Source organism: Bos javanicus, chromosome 17 (assembly GCF_032452875.1).
Source record: "Bos javanicus breed banteng chromosome 17, ARS-OSU_banteng_1.0, whole genome shotgun sequence".
NCBI lineage: Eukaryota > Metazoa > Chordata > Mammalia > Artiodactyla > Bovidae > Bos > Bos javanicus.
In genome coordinates, this window is record NC_083884.1 from 57,392,605 (window position 1) to 57,410,723 (window position 18,119).

The 18,119-nt window shown below is 43.6% G+C and overlaps 1 protein-coding gene across 5 annotated transcripts in view; it reads right to left on the bottom strand.

Annotated features, from left to right (window-relative positions):
• SUDS3 (SDS3 homolog, SIN3A corepressor complex component) overlaps positions 1 to 18,119 on the bottom strand; it is a 161,721-nt gene that overhangs the window by 109,823 nt on the left and 33,779 nt on the right. For 2 of the 5 annotated variants that reach the window (XM_061384863.1, XM_061384867.1), the window contains exons 12-13: positions 17,310 to 17,395; positions 13,943 to 14,498 (exon numbers count right to left, since the gene is read on the bottom strand). In XM_061384863.1, the coding sequence (XP_061240847.1) occupies positions 14,477 to 14,498; positions 17,310 to 17,395 (108 nt within the window). In that variant the 3' untranslated portion in view covers positions 13,943 to 14,476. Of the gene's footprint in view, positions 1 to 13,942; positions 17,396 to 18,119 lie in introns of those variants that run through there. The other 3 variants (XM_061384865.1, XM_061384866.1, XM_061384864.1) reach the window with 3 other exon arrangements.

An 18,119-nucleotide genomic window follows, 5' to 3' on the forward strand; every position in this document is an offset into this window, starting at 1 on the left:
ATTGATTTATGCTTTTATCTCAATTTCTGTTGCACTATCTCAGTTTTTTATTTTTATTTATTTTTTGGCTGCACTGGCATGCATGTGGGATCTTAGTTCCTCAACCAAGGACTGAACCCATGCCCCCTGCATTGGAAGGAAAGTGTCTTAACCACTGGACCACCAGGAAGTCCCTCTTTCGTGTATTGTTACTTTAAATGTCCTGTCCCCATTGAAAGATAACTTCCATTAAAATGCAAAGAATTAAGAAGTTTTTCTATCAATTCAGTTCAAATGGTTGTAAAATGCACTTCATCTTATAGATGATATTCTTCCTTAGACCCAGTTGAAAATCTCTCCTGCTTAGATATGTAAGTTGCAGATTCAACTGTCTACAAGGTTAGTTGTTGTTATTTAGTTGCTAAGTCGTATCTGACTCTTTCAGCTCCTGGACTATAGCCCATCAGGCTCCTCTGTCCATGGGATTTCCCAGGCAAGAATACTACAGTGGGTTGCCATTTCCTTCTCCAAGGGATCTTCCCAACCCAGAGATCCAACCCATGTCTCCTGCATTGTTAGGCAGATTCTTTACCACGGAGCCACCAGGGCAAAGTAAATAACTGAAATGGGGCATTTAAATAGTAACTGACATGGCTTCCAAGTTGGGGAGATAACTGGCATGGTGGGACTGGTTACCAGGAAAGTGTGTGCTGTCTAAAGGGAGATGCCTCTACTCAATGCCAGACATTGTGTTCATGTAAGACAACAAACTCAGTCTTACTAAGTTAGCTAGTTATTCAGGAGATGTTCAAAAATCTCTCAATTAAAAAAAAAAAAAAGTCCAGTTAATTCAATTTACTGTTCATTGTGTAAGCCAAAGAGAACACCTGTGGGTTGGATCTTACAGGCTTCCGCTTTGCAATCTGTTCAAAGCTGGTTCTCTTACTTGAAATATCGTTTACATGAAAGTCTGGAAGATGGAAAAACAGGTATTTTCTTCCCCATTTCAAAGATGGAAAAATTGAGGTAAAAAACATCTTAGAATAATTGACAGGAGCCAGCACCTCCAGGGCCCAGCCACCACCCTGAAGGAGTCAGCTCCATGTCCACTGCTAATTTTAGCCTACAACTGCAGAGAGTACCAATGAGTGTTTTTGCCAAGTATTTTTGACTTTGTGGGCCAGACAGTCTTTTTCATAACTACTCAGCTCTGCCCTTTTAGTGTGAAAGCAATCATGGACAATGTGCAAATTTATGGGTGTGGCTGTGTTCCAATAAGACAACTCACCAGAGCAGGTCACAGGCTGAATTTGTTCTGTGGGTCGTGGTTTGCTGACCCCTGGTTCAGAATCAGAATACGATGATGTGGACTTCCCTAGTGGTCCAGTGGCTGGGACTCCATACTTCTAATGCAAGGGGCACAGGTTTGATCCCCTGCCTGCATGGTTCCTTGGGAACTATGATCCCACATGCTGTGCAGCATAGCCAAAAAGAAAGAAAGATGTGTAATAGGGTAAAGCATACTATTCAGTTCAAGAAGTCGACTGCATCAACACTTAAACCCTTGGAATTTTAATCAAAATCCAGAGTAATCATGGGAGATGAGCTACCAAAAACAAAATTGCTAAAGTGATTTTAGGCCACAAAAAGCCAAAATTCTACCCTAGTGTGTTCAGTATGGACCATGCCTAGATCAGTTCTGGATAAAGTAACGTGAACAGGAGCATGTTCAACAGAGATTAGTGATAAAAGACTCAAGCAGAAAAGGCTTTATGTTTCATCTGGTGGGTGTGCCTGCCACCCCACTCCACCCTACCCCTAAACCACTGCTGGTGGCCACTGCATGGAAAAGGATCATGAAACGTCACATTGCAGGACTGAGAGAGAATGAGGGCCATGATTGATTAGTAATGTCTGTCAAGGGTATAAAGGAGAATACTGATGAGTGTGCCACGTAACTGCCACCTTTAAAACCATACCACATGGGGAAAGACAGGGAGTCAACAAATGGAATTTGCTATCCCAAGTAAGTTGTATAACCCAAAATATAATTTTATTCAAACTGGCAAAATAGTATTATACTTTCTAAATATTAATCTTATCTTGCTAATAATGAACATGACATGCAGGCAGTAGGGGGTCAGGCTAGGTCATCTCTGAATATTCTCAGCCCTGCACAGGACTCTGTGATTTTTCAAGACACCTCATTGTACTATCCCAGCTGTGTTTGGGTGACTTAGTCTTCCCAACAGCTTTGCTTTGAAGATGTCATGAATATTTAAATACTCTTTAGGCTAAACATTTTTCATGCTTCTCATTTCACCCACAGTCCAAAGGTGGGTTTTGTTTCACAAGAAAGCTCATTTTTGAGATGTGTGTCGGTACATATATATGCATATAAGCCCACTGGCATTGTTTTATATAACATACTCAGACCTCCAAGGTGTGTGTATGTAAATTCCTCCTCTTAAATTTTGACACTTGGCTCCGAAGTCAAAGTCTGTAGGTCAAGGCCACTGACGTGTCTTCAGGCATGAACCAGCAGGTGTGCTTAGTATTGATGGACTGATTATTCAGAAACAACTTGTGAGTGCTCCCACTGCAGTTATTCATTTGCTGTGACCTCAGAACCACAGTGACAGTGAGAAAGCCAATGTCCTCTTATTGGTGTTGATTAGGAAGAGGTTGAATGAGTCACAGAAGGTCCCAGAGAGAGATGGGGACAGTTAAGGCATGAAGGGTTGGTTAAGTATACATAAAGTGTTTTGTTTTTGTTGTTGTTTTAGGTTTTATACCCATCAGAGTGGAGAGAATAGGCAGAGGAAGAAAAAAAAAAAAAAACAACTGTAGAAGCTGAATGTAGATGAAAAAAACAAAACACAACAGTGGATAAAGCAGAGGAACATGGAATACCAGCACCTAATCAGGAAGGAAGATGCCTCTAGAAACAAAAGTGAAGGCAGTGGGAATGACTGAAATTCAGCTTAAGAAGCTGTAAGTTCCCCAGATCTGTCTCCCTATTTCCTGTAGCAAGACTGCCAAGATCCCAACCTGGAAAGAGACTGGAGATTTCTCCTCTAGAAAAGGTAAAACTAAAGGTCTCTGGACTAAAGGACTCCAGAACTGGATCCCACATTTTTTTTTTTTTTTAAAGAGAGAGAATGAAAACTTACAGAATAAAAAATTTTTTAAAAAATTGTTTTAATGAAAGAGCAAAAGTTAAACTCCATAGAAAGTTTAGAAAATAAAGTTAAGAAAATCACCCAACACAGAAAGGAAAAAGACAAAGAAAAATAGGAAATAAATGAAAATTTAAAGACTGCTATAGGAAGTCTTAGAGAAGGAAATGGCAACCCACTCCAGTATTCTTGCCTGGAAAATCCCATGGATGGAGAAGCCTGGTAGGCTACAGTCCATGGGGTAGCAGAGAGTCGGACACGACTGAGCGACTTCACTTTCACTTTCACCCTGGCTGAGATCTTCCCTGTAGCTCAGATGGCAAAGAATCTGCCTGCAATGCAGGAAACCTGAGTTCGATCCCTGGGTCAGGAAGATCCTCTGGAGAAGGGACTGGCAATCCACTCCAGTATTCTTGCCTGGAGAATCCCACTGATAGAGGAGCCTGACGGGCTACAGGTCGTGGGGTCGCAAAGAGTGTCAAAGAGACACAACTAAGTGATTAACCCACCCACCCACATAGGAAGTCTACTGTCCAATAGGAATCCTTGAATGCAAGAACAGAAAAAATGGAGGGGAGGAAACTATCCATTATATAATTTATCTATCGCTGCATAAGAGAAAAGTCACCCCAGGGCTTCCCTGGTGGCTCAGTGGTAGAGCCATGTCCAGGAGACATGGGTTCGATCCCTGGTTCAGAAAGATCCACATGCCACAGGGCAACTAAACCTGTGCACCACAACTATTGAGCCTGTACTCTGCAACAAGATAAGCCACTGCCATAAGAAGCCCATGCACCAGAGAGCAGCCCCCACTCTATGAAACTAGAGAAAAACCCATGCAATAATGAAGACCTGGTGCAGTCAATAAATATATACATAAACTATTTTTTTTAAAATCACCCCAACCACACAGAAAACTTATAACAAACATTTATTCTCTTACCTTGTTTCTGAAGGACAAGATCTGCGAGCAGTTTAATGGCATAGTTCTGGCTCAGAGCCCTCCAAGAGGCTTCAAGCAAGGTGCCAGCAAAGGTTGCTGTCTCATTGGAGGCTGGACTTGGGCTTAGAGGAGTTTCTCCAGCGTGACTCACTCACATGGCTACTGGAAGAAGCCTCAGTTGCTACCTGGCTATTGGCAGGAGGCCTCGCCATAAGGCTTCTGCACATGGTAGCTGGCTTCCCCCAAAGCAAGTGATCCAGGAGAACGAAAGAACATGGCCAAATGGAAGGCACAGTGCCTTTTATACCCCAATCTCAGCAGGGAGTTACTATCACTTCACTGTATGCTGTTGGTCACAGAGACAGACCCTGGTCCAATAATGAGAACTGTACAAGGGTATGATTATCAGGAGGTGATGATCATTGGGACCATCTTGGAGGCTGACTACCACATCCACGAAATATGTAGGTGTGTGTATATTTATTTATGTGTGTGTGTATAATATATATATATAAAATCCTGAAATTCTGAGAATTAAAATATTTATATTATATAATATTTAAGATTATATACAATATTTTAATGTATTAATATTAAACATTTAATATATTAAACATATATATTTAAATATTTCAACTCTTAGAATTTGAGGATCTAAGTTTCCAGAATTGAAAAAGCCCGCTAACCACTCAGCACTACGGGTCCATGCCACAGCCCACTGTCATGGGCTTTCAAAACACCAAGGATCATATGAGCTTCCAGAGATGTTAAAAACTCAGATCACTGAAGAAGACACACAGATGACCCACAGGTACATGAAAAGGTGCTCAGAGAAATGAAAATCAAAGCCATGATGAGATGTTACTTCACACCTGTAAAATGGTTATCATCAAAAAGACAAGAGTTAACAAGTGCTGGCCAGGATACGGAGAAAAGGAAACTCTTATGCAGTGTTGGTGGGAATGTAAATTTGGACAGCTATTATGGAAAAAGTATGGAGCTTCCTCAAGAAGTTAAAAATAGAACTACCAGATGATCCAGCCATCCCACTCTTGGGTATATATCCAAAGAAGATGAAATCATCATCTCAAAGAAATATCTGCACCAACTTGTCACCAAAGAATTATTCACAATAGCCAAGACATGAGAAAAACCTGTGATAGAGGAATGGATAAAGAAAATGTGGTACAGGGAATTCTTTGGCAGTCCAGCAGTTAGGACTCAGTGCTTTCACTGCTATGGGACCAGGTTCAATCCCTGGTCAGGAAACTAAGATCTTGCTGAAATAAGAAAACCACAAGCACACACACACAAAAGAAAATCCTATCATTTGCAACAATATCAATGAACCTTGAGGGCATTATGCTAAGTGAAATAAACAGAATAAAAATGCTGCATATAACTTATATGTGGAAGCTAAAAAAAAAGAACTCATAGAAACAGTAGATTGGTGGTTGCCAAAGGCGGAGCATAGGAGCTGGAGGAAATGGGTGAAGGTGTTCAGTGGTACAAACTTCCAGTTATAAAATAAATAGAGTCTGAGGATGTAATGGTCAGCATGGTGACTAGTTAACAATACTGTAGTGTGTGCTTGCAAGTTACGAAGACAGTAGATCTTAAAAGTTCTTACCACACACAAACATAACTAATGAGGTGATGCATATGTTTAACTAGCCTTATTGATAATCATAACACACATGTATCAAATTATGTTGTACACCTCAAACTTGCACACAATGTCATAAACCAAGTATATAGTGATGGATTAGCTGGAGAAAAAGGTCAGATCAAAAAATCAGTAGTCAGAATGGCTTCAGACTTCCCAAAGACAACATTGGAAGCTAGAGAGCAATAAACACTGCCTTCAAAATCTTACAGAAAAACAATCTCCAAGTCAGAATTAAACCCTCCAAAATGGAGAAACACTGGAGAAGAAACAACCAAATTTTAGAAGCTGGGAAGTAAACTGAAAAAGAAAAAAAAAAACAAAACCTGAATTTTAAAACCTGACAATGAAGAACTTGAAAATAATGAATTAGCAGCACAAAGAATTTCTAGAAATGGACGTCCAGGGAGGGAGGGGCTGTTTGAAATACCATTAAGAGCTAAGTACTTAAGAGGCCTTTTAAGTTCTGGATATGTAAGGGACTAAATTCTGGGCATGAAAAACTTAAGTTATACCAGCCAAAGCATCAACAGAAGTACAAAAATAGAAGTGTTTTGAATCACGCTTGGTAAGTTACTGCAAGATGCGTTTTACCCAAATTGGGGAGGAAGCAGAGAAACAAGACAAGAGAAACAAGAGATGGGAGAGCCAAACACAGAGAGATATAGGGGATCTCCAGGATGGTGGTGAGGAGGGGAACCCCAGAGGGACAGCTGTGTGTCAGGCTGCAGGGCAACCGGTTCAGAGTGGAGGTCAGAGGCCCTCAGGCAGGAAGCTTCTCAGGGCGATGGAACGTATGGAATACCTGATGCATCTCAATGTCTTATTGGGAATTGAGACACTCATTGAAGTCTTTGAGGTCAAATTTATAAGAGTACATAGAAAACCAAGAAAACAAAAATGAGGGCAAAACGCAAGGTAATTATTAACTCCTGGGGGAAACATTGTCCAGGAAAGAAAAGGCAACCACAGTTTACAACATGATTCAGCTGCAACTATTCACAGCTCCAGTGTTCTCCAGCCATAAGGATGTAAACACTGAATACTGAGCTAATCAAAATTACTAAAGATCTATTTTGGGGGAGTACAGAATGGCTTCCACAGGAGGAATTTAATAGAGAATGCCTAGGATGGATATGTCCAGCATTAGTAACAAGGAGATATAGAAGTTAAATACCAAAATAATCAGCTTAAGGAGGTGAGGTAGTTGACTCTGGGAGGGGAAATGAAGGAGAAAACAGAGGACTACTGTATTTTGTGGCCACTTGATAAAATCCTTTGACTTTCTAAACTGCATGTGCATTACTTTGATCTTAGAGAGAGATTAATAAGCTGCAATCAGAAATCAGGCAACAGTCACCTATCGATTTGTTCAATAAGCATTTAATGTGTGCCTACTGTATACCAGTCCCTGGGAATTTGGAGGAAAAACAAAGTTCCTTGATCCAGGCCCTTTCTTCACTGGCTCACAGTCCATTAGGTTTCTCAGCACAACCAGAGGGGTAGTGGTTCAAACTATTCTCTAGAGAGGCGTTAATATGGTGAAGAGGAGAGGCCTGGACACCTGCTTGGTCTTGAATTTCAAGCCCTGTCGCTAGTGGTTTCTGTTGGCTTACTGTGGGCAAGGGAGCAGTGAGTTTAGCCTCAAGTCACGATGGGACACAAGCAGGTAGGAAAGATGACAACTAAGATAACAACGGTCTCTAACAGGGGCAGTGAGCGATGTGGGATACATTCTCTGAAGTGCGGAGAGCAACCTAAAGGCTTGTTTCAAGCATGAGGGCCATTGTTCTGGCTGCTTGCTTTCCATGACCTCATTTAATCCTCACAGTGAACTTCGGAGGTGGCTTACCAGGTGTGAAAATGGAAGGGGTTGACTCCAGTGATATCTCAGCATTCTCTGGACCTGGCCAGTCTGTTAGGGACAGGAGAAACCAGTGGGGAAAGGAGACACATGAAGGGGATGCAGAGGTGAACACATTTTTACTCCTCTGAGCCTCCATTTCTTCATCTGGAAAACTGTTGTTTAGTTGCTAAGTTGTGTCCAACTCTTTTGCAACCCCATGGACTGTAGCCTGCCAGACTCCTCTGTCCATGAGATTTCCCAGGCAAGAACACTGGAATGGGGGCTTCTTTGGTGACTCAGTGGTAAAGAATCCAGGAGACAAGGGTTTGATCCCTGATCCGGGAAGATTCCACATGCCGCAGAGCAACTAAGCCCAGGAGCCACAACTACTGAGCCCACATGCTACAACCACGGAAGCTTGTGTATGCCTAGAACCTGTGCTCCACAACAAGAGAAGCCACCGCAGTGAGAAGCCTCTGCACCCGTACTAGAGGTTAGCCCTGCTCACCGCAACTAGAGAAAGCCTGAGCAGCTACAGAGACCCAGCACAACCAAAAACAAATTAATTAAAAAAAAAACAATACTGGAGTGGATTGCCATTTCCTTCTCCAGGGGATCAAACCTGTGTCTCCCGCACTGTAGGCAGATTCTTTACCACTAAGCCACCAGGGAAGCCCCCTTCTAGAAACTTAGGGAATCATTAAGACATATCTCTCATGCTTGCTGAGTGCATTAGATAAGATGATGTATGGAAAAGTTCTTAGCACTCGCCTGGGCACAGAGTAAGTGCTCAATTAACACAAGCCCTTATTCCTTCCTAGTCCTCGTATGCTTCCAGGGTTCTCCCACACTTGGACTTCTGAAAGCTCCTCCTTCTGGTAAGGGCAGTGCACCATGCTTGTGGGAAGAAGCGGGATCAAAGCAGAAGAAAAGGGAGTCAAACAGAATTACTGTCTAACAGGGATGTGTGCTGTTGCCCTTTATTGGTTTTACATACGAGTTAGTTTACGAATACTTTCAGGAGCATGTAAGTGTGAAATTGGAAAGCGTCACTGCAGGACCGCCACGAGCCGCTGCACTGGCAATATAAAAGGGGAGGAGGGCGGGGGACATGGTGGGCCGAGGAGAGCGAGAAAAGGAGCGAGGCGGGGAACTACAGAAGGTGAGCCCCAGAAGGTATGGAAGGACAAAAAGATACGGGGCTGGGGAGCAAACTGGCTTTGAAGTTCAAAGCACAGTCATGCAGGCTGATGGCTGAACACACACTTCTCTGACTTTTTCAGCACGGCCCCCACTCTCCCACCTCGTGCTTTCACTCCAGCTATCTCCTCCATGTGATTTCCCGTTCCCCGCCACAGACACTGCTCGAGACTGGCCCAGCTTTCAGGCCAAGCTCAAATTTTATTTTCTTTCAGGAGAAATTATAAAGTGTTCCATGGCTAATAAGAATACAGACTCTGGGTCAGCAAGACCTGCTTTGGAATTGAGTTTGGTTGAACTTGAGGCAAGTTTCTTCACCTCTAGAAACCTTAGCTTTCTAATCTGTGAAATGTAGATCTGTAGTCACAACCTCATAGGGTTACAATCAATAATAAATGATAATGTACACAAAGGCTAAACCCTTTGCTCAATAAATGTCAGCTGCTATTATTTTCTCAATCACCCACATTCCAGTCCCACTTCCTCCGCATCTATTATACTGAACCAGAATTACTGACAACCATGGAACTATGCTTTTATCTCTAAATCCTCAAAAAGAGCCTCATCTACTACATAACGTAAAATAGATGTGGCATAAATATCATGTGAATTGAATGCAATGACTATCACAGTCTCTAATTATGGACTGTTTCAAGAAGAAAAAACATCCCAAGCAACTGGGTACAGATGACCAGATGACTGTGGGTAGGTTCCCAATCTTGTCTGGGATGAGAGTGAGGCTCTCCAGGAAACCATTCTGTGGCAGAGACACGTCAGCTCTCATAATAATAAGAGCAAGAAACAACCAACAGGTACTGAGATCTTACTACATCCTAAACAAGCACTTACTACTTCTAAGTGCTTTACCCCAAATAAATCAGCTAATCCTCAAAACAACTCCATGGAAAAGGGGCAATTCTCACCATTTCACAAAGGAGAAAACTTAAAATGACCAGCTGTCCTGGTTTGCCAGGATCTGAGGGGGTTCCTGGGATGTAAGATTTTCAGTGCAAAACCCAGAAAAGTCCCAGGCACGCTGGGGTGAGTGCCTAACACTGAAGCACACAGATGTTATGCAAATGTCCCAAGGTCAATGAGTGGCCAAACCAGGATGACAAACCCAGGACCCCCATCACCTCTACTGCAGACACAAAGGCAAAAATGAATCCACTGAGGCAACAAATTAGCCAGGTCATAAAGTGGACTCTCCACCAGGCTTCCCAGCACAGAGTCTGACACAAGTAATTCAAATGACTGGCCCAATTGTGTTCTAGCCATGCATTGCCCAGAGCTAGCCATGTGACTCTCAGGCAAATTGTTATCATCCCTGGGCCTCAGATGCTTTCAGCTTCAAGATGAAGGAAGGGGTCTAACTCAGGGATGGCAAATAACAGGCTCCCCTTGCCCACTACTCTTTCGCACTCCACCCAAACTTGGGCCACAGAATCCTTCTCAACCCAACAGAGTGGGTATTCACAACCCATTTGTAGCTGATTTTTAGCATGATTTCCTAAGCCAACATCTTTATCTTCAATGTCTATTGACACTCAACCAGTAAGGTTCCCAGGAGTCACTCTGGTCTCTTAGAATTCGGCTCTCAGACTGACACTTAAGGACGGCAGACAGATGACCATAGGATGACAATGGAAGGGACAGACTCCGTAGACTGGGCACTCCCTGTTCAGCCCTGTGTTATGGACACCACCATGGACAAGGGCAGGGACTCAGGAGAGACCACCTGGCCTTGGCATCCTGGCTCACTCACTACATACAAGCAGTGTGACCTTGTGCAAGTTACCTAAGCTGATTCTCCATTTCCTCAACTACATAATAAGGATTATAAGACTACCTACCTCCTAGGATTATAAGGATTCAATTAGTTAATATATGTAAAATGCCTAGCACACAGTAAGCAGTAGATGTGTTAGTATTATTAGAATCCTCAAAATCACCCTCCAAGGTAGATATTATTATTTAACAGATGAGGGAACTGAGGTTCAGAGGGATTACGTTGCCCAAGGTCACACGGCTAGTTAAGCAGCAAAGCCGGATTCAAAGGCTGATTTCTAAGCTTTGCTCTGCCACACTGCATCTCTGTAAACACTTGATGGTGAAGTAAGTGATTCTTGACTGTCGGCAGGGCCTTGCCTGGATTCCTAGGGCTGCACGCCGCATTCCGCCCCCCCCCCACCCCCCGTCCCCCACCACCCCAGCACCTGCTTGTTCTCTCCTGGCTGGCTCTGGAATACTCCTGCTTTTACCCTGGCCCATCTACACCACTGGCAAAGGGAGCACTGATGCCAACAGATCCGAGCATCGGCCTACAGAAAACCAGAACCCAGACTGCTGAGTCTCCAGCTCCTGGGAAACAGGGGAGAGAAGCTTTACCATTTTGATTATTGGTCTTCCCCAATCTGTTAAGCAAATTCTGCCATCTTATAGATCTCTATCTTTCAGGGAATTGAGCAGACACAAATTAGAGAAAATGGGTTAAAGGGATTAAGCACCTAGGTACCTATGCTGTGTCTTATCTATCTCACTCCCCTGGGGAGCCTCCTAAACATACATATCTCTTTGTCTTAATAATCACACCTATTCACAAAAATATCAATTCCAGTTAGCATGAAAAAAGTTTCTATGGCTAACGTATTTCTGGCCATGCAATTACATCCAACAGGGTGAGCTGGTGGTGCCGTATTTCTAGTTCATTCCATCTAGTGCTTTTTTGGTTTTTTTGGCCAAGCCATGCAGCTCACAGAATCTTAGTTCCCTAACCAGGGATCAAACCCACACCACCTGCAATGAAGTGCAGTGTCTTAACCACTGGACTTCCAAGGAAGTCCCAGTGCGCCTTGCTGGGAAAGTACTTACCCAAAAATGGGGCTTGGGGAGTCTCTAACACTAGTGAGACACCAGAAATTCGTTCTGTTCCTGCTTCTGCCCAGGTTGCTAGTGGGTGCTGAGCTTGCAGCAAGTAATGTGGAACCCCGTGGCTCTCTCTTCCAGCTGGTGACTCCACAGGATGCAACGTGCAGAGTACAGCACCATGTCAGATATTTAGCTCTCTGCCCACATTTTAGAACCAGGTCAATGGCTCCTAACCCTCCTCCTCACTTTATACACTGGAAAGGCAAGAAGAAAGTGGGTTGGAAAACCAGATCCGTGTTTGCCTCTGAAGCCTTGCTCTCACTGCTCATGAGACCAAGTCAGCTCCATTCAAATGGAAGACTCTTTTGTGTTCTCAACGGTTCCTTCTCTTGCAGAACTGGCACACTCATGCCTTTTCAAAGGCAGGCAACCTCCTGGCCAGGAGTTCAGCTCTCGGGAGCTGCTCTCCTACCAAGGGAGAGTGCCAGAGTCATCTGGCAAGGTGAAAGGTCCGACCAAGTGTTTTCACCTCTAAAATTTTCTCTGGATGTGTGTCCAAGAGGTGAGAGCAGATAAAAGCAAACAGCTAGGGAAGCACTGAAGGAGAAAGGTGAGAATGCTGAATCTGATTTTAACAGAAGAGGTCGGGAAAGGACAGCAAAAGGTAGTAGGTAGGAAAGCTGGCTTAGAATCCAAAAGATCTGGACTCAGCCCCTCAGTATGTGACCTTGGAGAAGTTACTGAACCATTTTCTGTGACTAATGGAACCTGCTTCCTCCTCCATAAACTGGTGATAACAATGATGTGCTCCCTCCAAGACTGTTACAAGGCTTCAACGAGAGGATGCAGGTGAAGGGCACAGCGCCGGGTCTGCCTCACTCTACCCATCATTTTACACTAACGCTGCTCGACAGCTACCATTCACGGAGCACTTACCAGGCATGGTGCTGATCTCTGGGTTTCAAAGAAGCCTTGGACTGATTTTGTATCAGTACTCTTCAACAGATTACTGCCACAATTAAGTGAGAAAACACCTCCTACAGAGGGTTTAGTCTAGAGCCTGATATATAGAGTACTCAGCTAAAAGGCAGATACTAACATCAAGGGCAAGCCACATTTGCCTTGGTAACAAATAGGAGTGAGCTCATTGACCTAAGTCTGAACCACACCCTCTGCTGCCAGCTCTCATATCCCCGATCCACAGCCCCTAGCCTACACCAGAAACTTGGCTCTTCTACAACTATGGAAGGACCCACAGACCTGAAAAGCTTGAAGGCTAAGGTGATTAGAACAGAGGAAACTTGTCAGGCAAGCAGTTACCAGAGCAAGGAATGATAACTGAAGGTCTATGGAGCTCATGGACGCTGTCTCTCGGTCTAGATGCTGGTTACACGTACGTACTCACACTGAGAAAACAACTTGTACAATTAAGATTTGTGCACTTTTCTATATGACTGTTGTGGTGGTTCAGTTGCTAAGTCATGTCTGACTCTGCATCCCCATGGACTGCAGCACGTCAGGTTTCTCTGTGCTCTACTATCACTTGGAGTTCCAATTCATGTCCATTGAGTCGGTGATGCTATCTAACCATCTCTTCCTCTGGTGCCCCCTTCTCCTTCAGCCTTCAATCTTTCCCAACATCGGGGTCGTTTCCAATGAGTTGTACGAATAACAATAAATAACTCATTTCCAGTGAGTTGTTACAATAACAATAAAGAATTATGCAGATTGTGACTGCCCTTCTCCATTATCCAGAGTGTGGAGCAGCCCTTCCCAATGGGTGTTACAAGCACAACTGGGCTGTGAGCACAAGATGTCGTTGGCCCCCAGGGGCAGAAAGTGGCCTCACCACTTCACCCCCCCGGGGGAGCTGTGGAAACACCATGTTTTTTGGTGAGACTGGCAAGTACTGCTCTTGAGTTCTCAATGAACAGCATCCTCTTCATCAGACCAGTTTACCTTAAGGCCTTTCCTACCTTAGGTCAACCGTATTTACTCCATTTTTAATCAGGTTCTTCTATCCTTTCTGACCAGAAGACAGCTTAGCTGGCTACACTTAAGGGTTGACAACCATAGACTGGCTCTTTACAGACCTGGGAGTTCATCTTGGACATCACACATATCTCACTCTTCACAGCAAGCTAATGTCTAGGAGGTCCCTCCCTCTTCTCCAACTTCCTTCCTCCATGACCACTGAAGGGAAAACCTAAAATAAATTTTAATCATTTAGGCAATCAATGGATGTCACACAGATTACATGCTGGTTTTCTCTTTGAAAGTTTATTGTCATTTAAAGAAAAAAAATAAAACCCTCTACTTGTTACATTCACCTCTCAGAACATTTAATGTACCAGTTAATGATGTTATTGTATAAAAAAAAAAAGCCCACCAACTGCTTGAAATGGCTGTATGTTGTTATTATTTTTTGCCATGTTCTGGTATTAAAGTGTTTTAAACTCTTTGGAAAAAACGGTGTAACATTAAGTACTGAGATTTCAAATTCCCAGATTAGAAACAAGATTTTTTTATCAGGAGGAATTTTAGTAGAAATTCAAGGGTAAAAGGAAATGGTAATAGAAAATAAAAAACAAAAATATTGTAAAAAATAGGATCCCCCACCCCTCCCCCCAGCCAGTCAAGTTAGGTTAAAAAAAAAAAAAAAAAAAACAACATTGCAACCAAACCCATTCCATCCCACCCCCTGTATTTCTCTTAGAAAAGTCACCCAATCCTAAACATAGGGTCTCACACACCAATACAAGTAGCTTGATTTGCAGATCAGCTTCTGGGATCTTCTACTGGCCCCAGTTAGAATTTCTTTAAAAAAAAAAACTTAAAGTTAGGTAGTTAGTTAGACTTCTATAAATACTGGTATCCAAATCAAGGAAAATATCCTGGCTTTGGTATGGCTACAGAAATCTGGAAACTGTTCAAGAGGACACCGGCTTAGAGAGGGAGACACAACTCCTAGGTGGAGGTAAAATAAATATTAGGGCACACCCGCAGCAAACACTGCGGGCAACACTTGAGGCTGATGCCTCGAACGAAACATGTGGACAGGTTCTTGATCAGGATCACACACATACAGCTTCTTGAATAACATACATACAGGTTCTTGATCAGATTAACATATGTATAGGTTATTGATTGGAATTGTCTGGACCAAACTTTATCCAAGTACCACTTTCAGGAAATAGTTTGAATCTGGGAATTTATCTCATGCCCTGACGAGATAAAGGCCTTTTGGAAGAACAATAACCACCTGGGTTAAAGCCAGGCCCCTCTTATTCTAGGAAGCTCAGAATCTGTTTTTTCCTTGTCTTGTTTGACTTGGCCCATCATAAAAGCACCTCTATCTCCTAACAAGGGGGCTCTTCCCTCCCTGGTCACCAACCACAGGGGTCTAACTGAGGGGCAGAACTGCTGACTCTTCACCTCTGGAGTGACTCAATAAAAAGCAAATATACCAGGATCAGGAATATAATTTACTGTGCCATATCTCAAGTGGACCACATGGTCTCCCCCATTCTCACCACATCATGACTGTGAAGGGCTGTGAGGATACTGAGAAGGTAGTGGTGTGGCAGAGTCCACGCTGAAGCGTGGCCTCAAACATTCTCCAAATTTACAGAAGAGAAAAGCCTAAAGTGCCTGGTCTTCAAATCACTATTCTTTTCATGAAAGCACAAAGGAACCACCAGGCAAGGCCAGAAAACAAGGCGAGTTGCTGCTGCTTCAATGCTGAAAAGTTGTTATCAATACAATTCTTACCACCACCACTCCCCCAAAGAAACTCTAGAGCAGTGGTAGGAAGATAAGACAATCATTAAAAAAAAAAAATTTTTTTTAAACCATCTTTGATGGCAACACACACAAAATACATCTAAATAAATTTCCAGCACAGTGTGCAAGGGGATAACAAAGAGCTCCCTGATATTATGGGAGGTGACACACACCACAGCGAAAATTCAGCCAAGAGAGGGCTGCCCTTACAGCAAAGGCTGCCAAGAAAAAATAAAAGGTGAAGGCCCTGTTTAGTGCAGATCCGGTTCACTATTGTAAAAATCATCACCGTGGGAGGCTGGAAGGCAGTAAAGAAACTCAGAACGCCCGGGCAACTTCTGATAAATGACGTCATTTATCCTGTTTTCTAAATGAGACTCCAACACCAGAAGAAAATGAGAGAAAAACTAGACTATAAATTAAAACTCAAATGTACCTGTACAAGCCTTTACTCTGGGTCACTAAGGTTTGGTCTCTGTTGAAGCCAGGACTCTGGAGAAGATAATCTACTTGTCCTCACAAGTAGCTCCACAACCTACTTTGGGACATGTGTATCAAGAGATAATACGAAGACAATCACTTGAGACCAAGGGAATTGCTTACAAAGGTTTCCTAGGACACATAACATCTACTGATTGCTCAGAGATGCTAACACTTGACCCAAATACTTTAACATCTTAAGATGGCAACAAGAATATTAAAGCAAACAATCAGCCAGTAAGTCATCTGTCCAATCTGGAGAGCGAAGGAACGTGAGCAGGGCAGGCTGTTTCATCCGGATTCATTTAGGGAGAGAGTGGGTTTAATGGTGGTCACAGCCTTCTTTGTCTCCAACCTGGGCCAGAGCTCCTGGGAGCTGACAAGGTTTCATGGGTTTGGAAGGGCCAAGGTGAAACACAGGCATCAGCAACAAGAGTGCGATCTGAGTTAAAGTGTACAGATCACTGATGACTCCACCATCCACCTCACTTCCCCACAGACCACAGACAACCCAGATCATCAGCTGGCAGCAGGGACCACCTCATCTACTTGGGAGCAGGAGACAGCAGTGAACTACACACTAACATTTCTGAAATGATCACTTCGTGTTCCAGACTGAGCTAGAATAAATCTGTGTGAACAAACCACTTGTCTAAACAACATTTGAAATCAGTACCTTCAGCACTTTATGAATATGAAACACTCTCCCTGCCCCAGCTCTGTTTACTGCAGTGCACGTTGTCTCTCATGCAAACTTTTCTGTCTTTCAGCCGGTGGAATGGATGGAACACACCAGACGTAACACAAGACATTCGTTTCTCCAAGAAGGCTTAGAGTCCGGAGAATGACTCTTCTTCTGCTAGGACCTCTGCCCCAAGCTTCTGGGGAAGCAGCGAACTGCGCTCGACAAGGAAGGGACCTATGTGATCCACTGATTGGATTCAAAAGGTGAAAACGCATTGCAGAGGGTACCCCTTCCTGCTCCTCGCCATGGAAGAAAGACCTACAGATAATAGAGAGAGCTGTCTCTTCAGAGGAGGCTTTAAAAGAGAAAAAAAAAAAAGACAAAGCATAAGAAAAAAAAAAAAAATTGGTAAAGCCAACTCCCAATGCTCCAGAGAGTACAACAGTTTCAGGGTGACGGACGACCGGAAGAAGTTGGCGCAGGGAAAGAATGATGCAAGGCGGGATGGGGCTGGCCACGAGAGTGCCTTGCAGAATCCACCACAGTGTTCTCCATCTGCCAAGGCCAAGGAGCCATTCCCAAGTTAAAAATTTTCTATTAAGAAAACAAGACAAAACCAAAAACCATTCCAGAAAAAGGGTCGAGGGAAGAAGAATACTGGAGAACATCAAGCCGCTGACCTCCGGCGGATCACAAAGAGCCCACGCTGAAGCTGGCCCAAGTAAATCCTCATCTTGGTGCTGTCGCTTGTCTTCCTCACCCAGATCTGTGGGAGAGAAGGAAAAGGAACAGGATGAGAAGGCAGTACTGAGGGACACATGTTTCAGAGCACAGGGATGTCTGCATCAACTAGGTGCCGGCAGACAGCGGGCAACCTCTTCCTGTCAACCCAAGAGGCCTTCATAGGCATCTCCTTGACCTCTGGCCTCCACTGCAGACAGCAGGCATCCGCACTTGAACTCATTTCTTCCAGTCACCTTTTTTACAACTTTGAGTACAAAAATGGAAAGCACAGTGATCCTGAGTTTCTTTTTCATTTCTGCCTCCATCTTAAGGACTCTTTCTTGTTTGGTTTGATTACAGCATTAGCAACATTAAGACACACATATTGATAAACAAACTTCCAAATAGGAAAATATTTTCCTTGACCCAAGGGACTTTCATGGTACAGCCTTCTAGAACTCTAGTTTCCTGGCAATTAAGGCTAATGGTCATAACAAGAAATGATAGAAAAATTAACAAAAAATGCCTGTGAGTGAGTGAAAGTCCAATTAGGATGCTGAGAAGGCAAAATTAGCTTAAGACAGTCCTTCCCTCCTGACAGTATCATTCTCCCACAGATGCGATCAGATGTCTGGCACTGGACAGGGCACGTATATTCTTCCACAGAACTGAGAAAGAACTCTTCCAGCGGGGGCCTGCCAGAGCTGCCAGGGGCACTCAATACACAGCATCCTGCAGACAGGGAGGGGAAGGAGGGCTACCCCTCC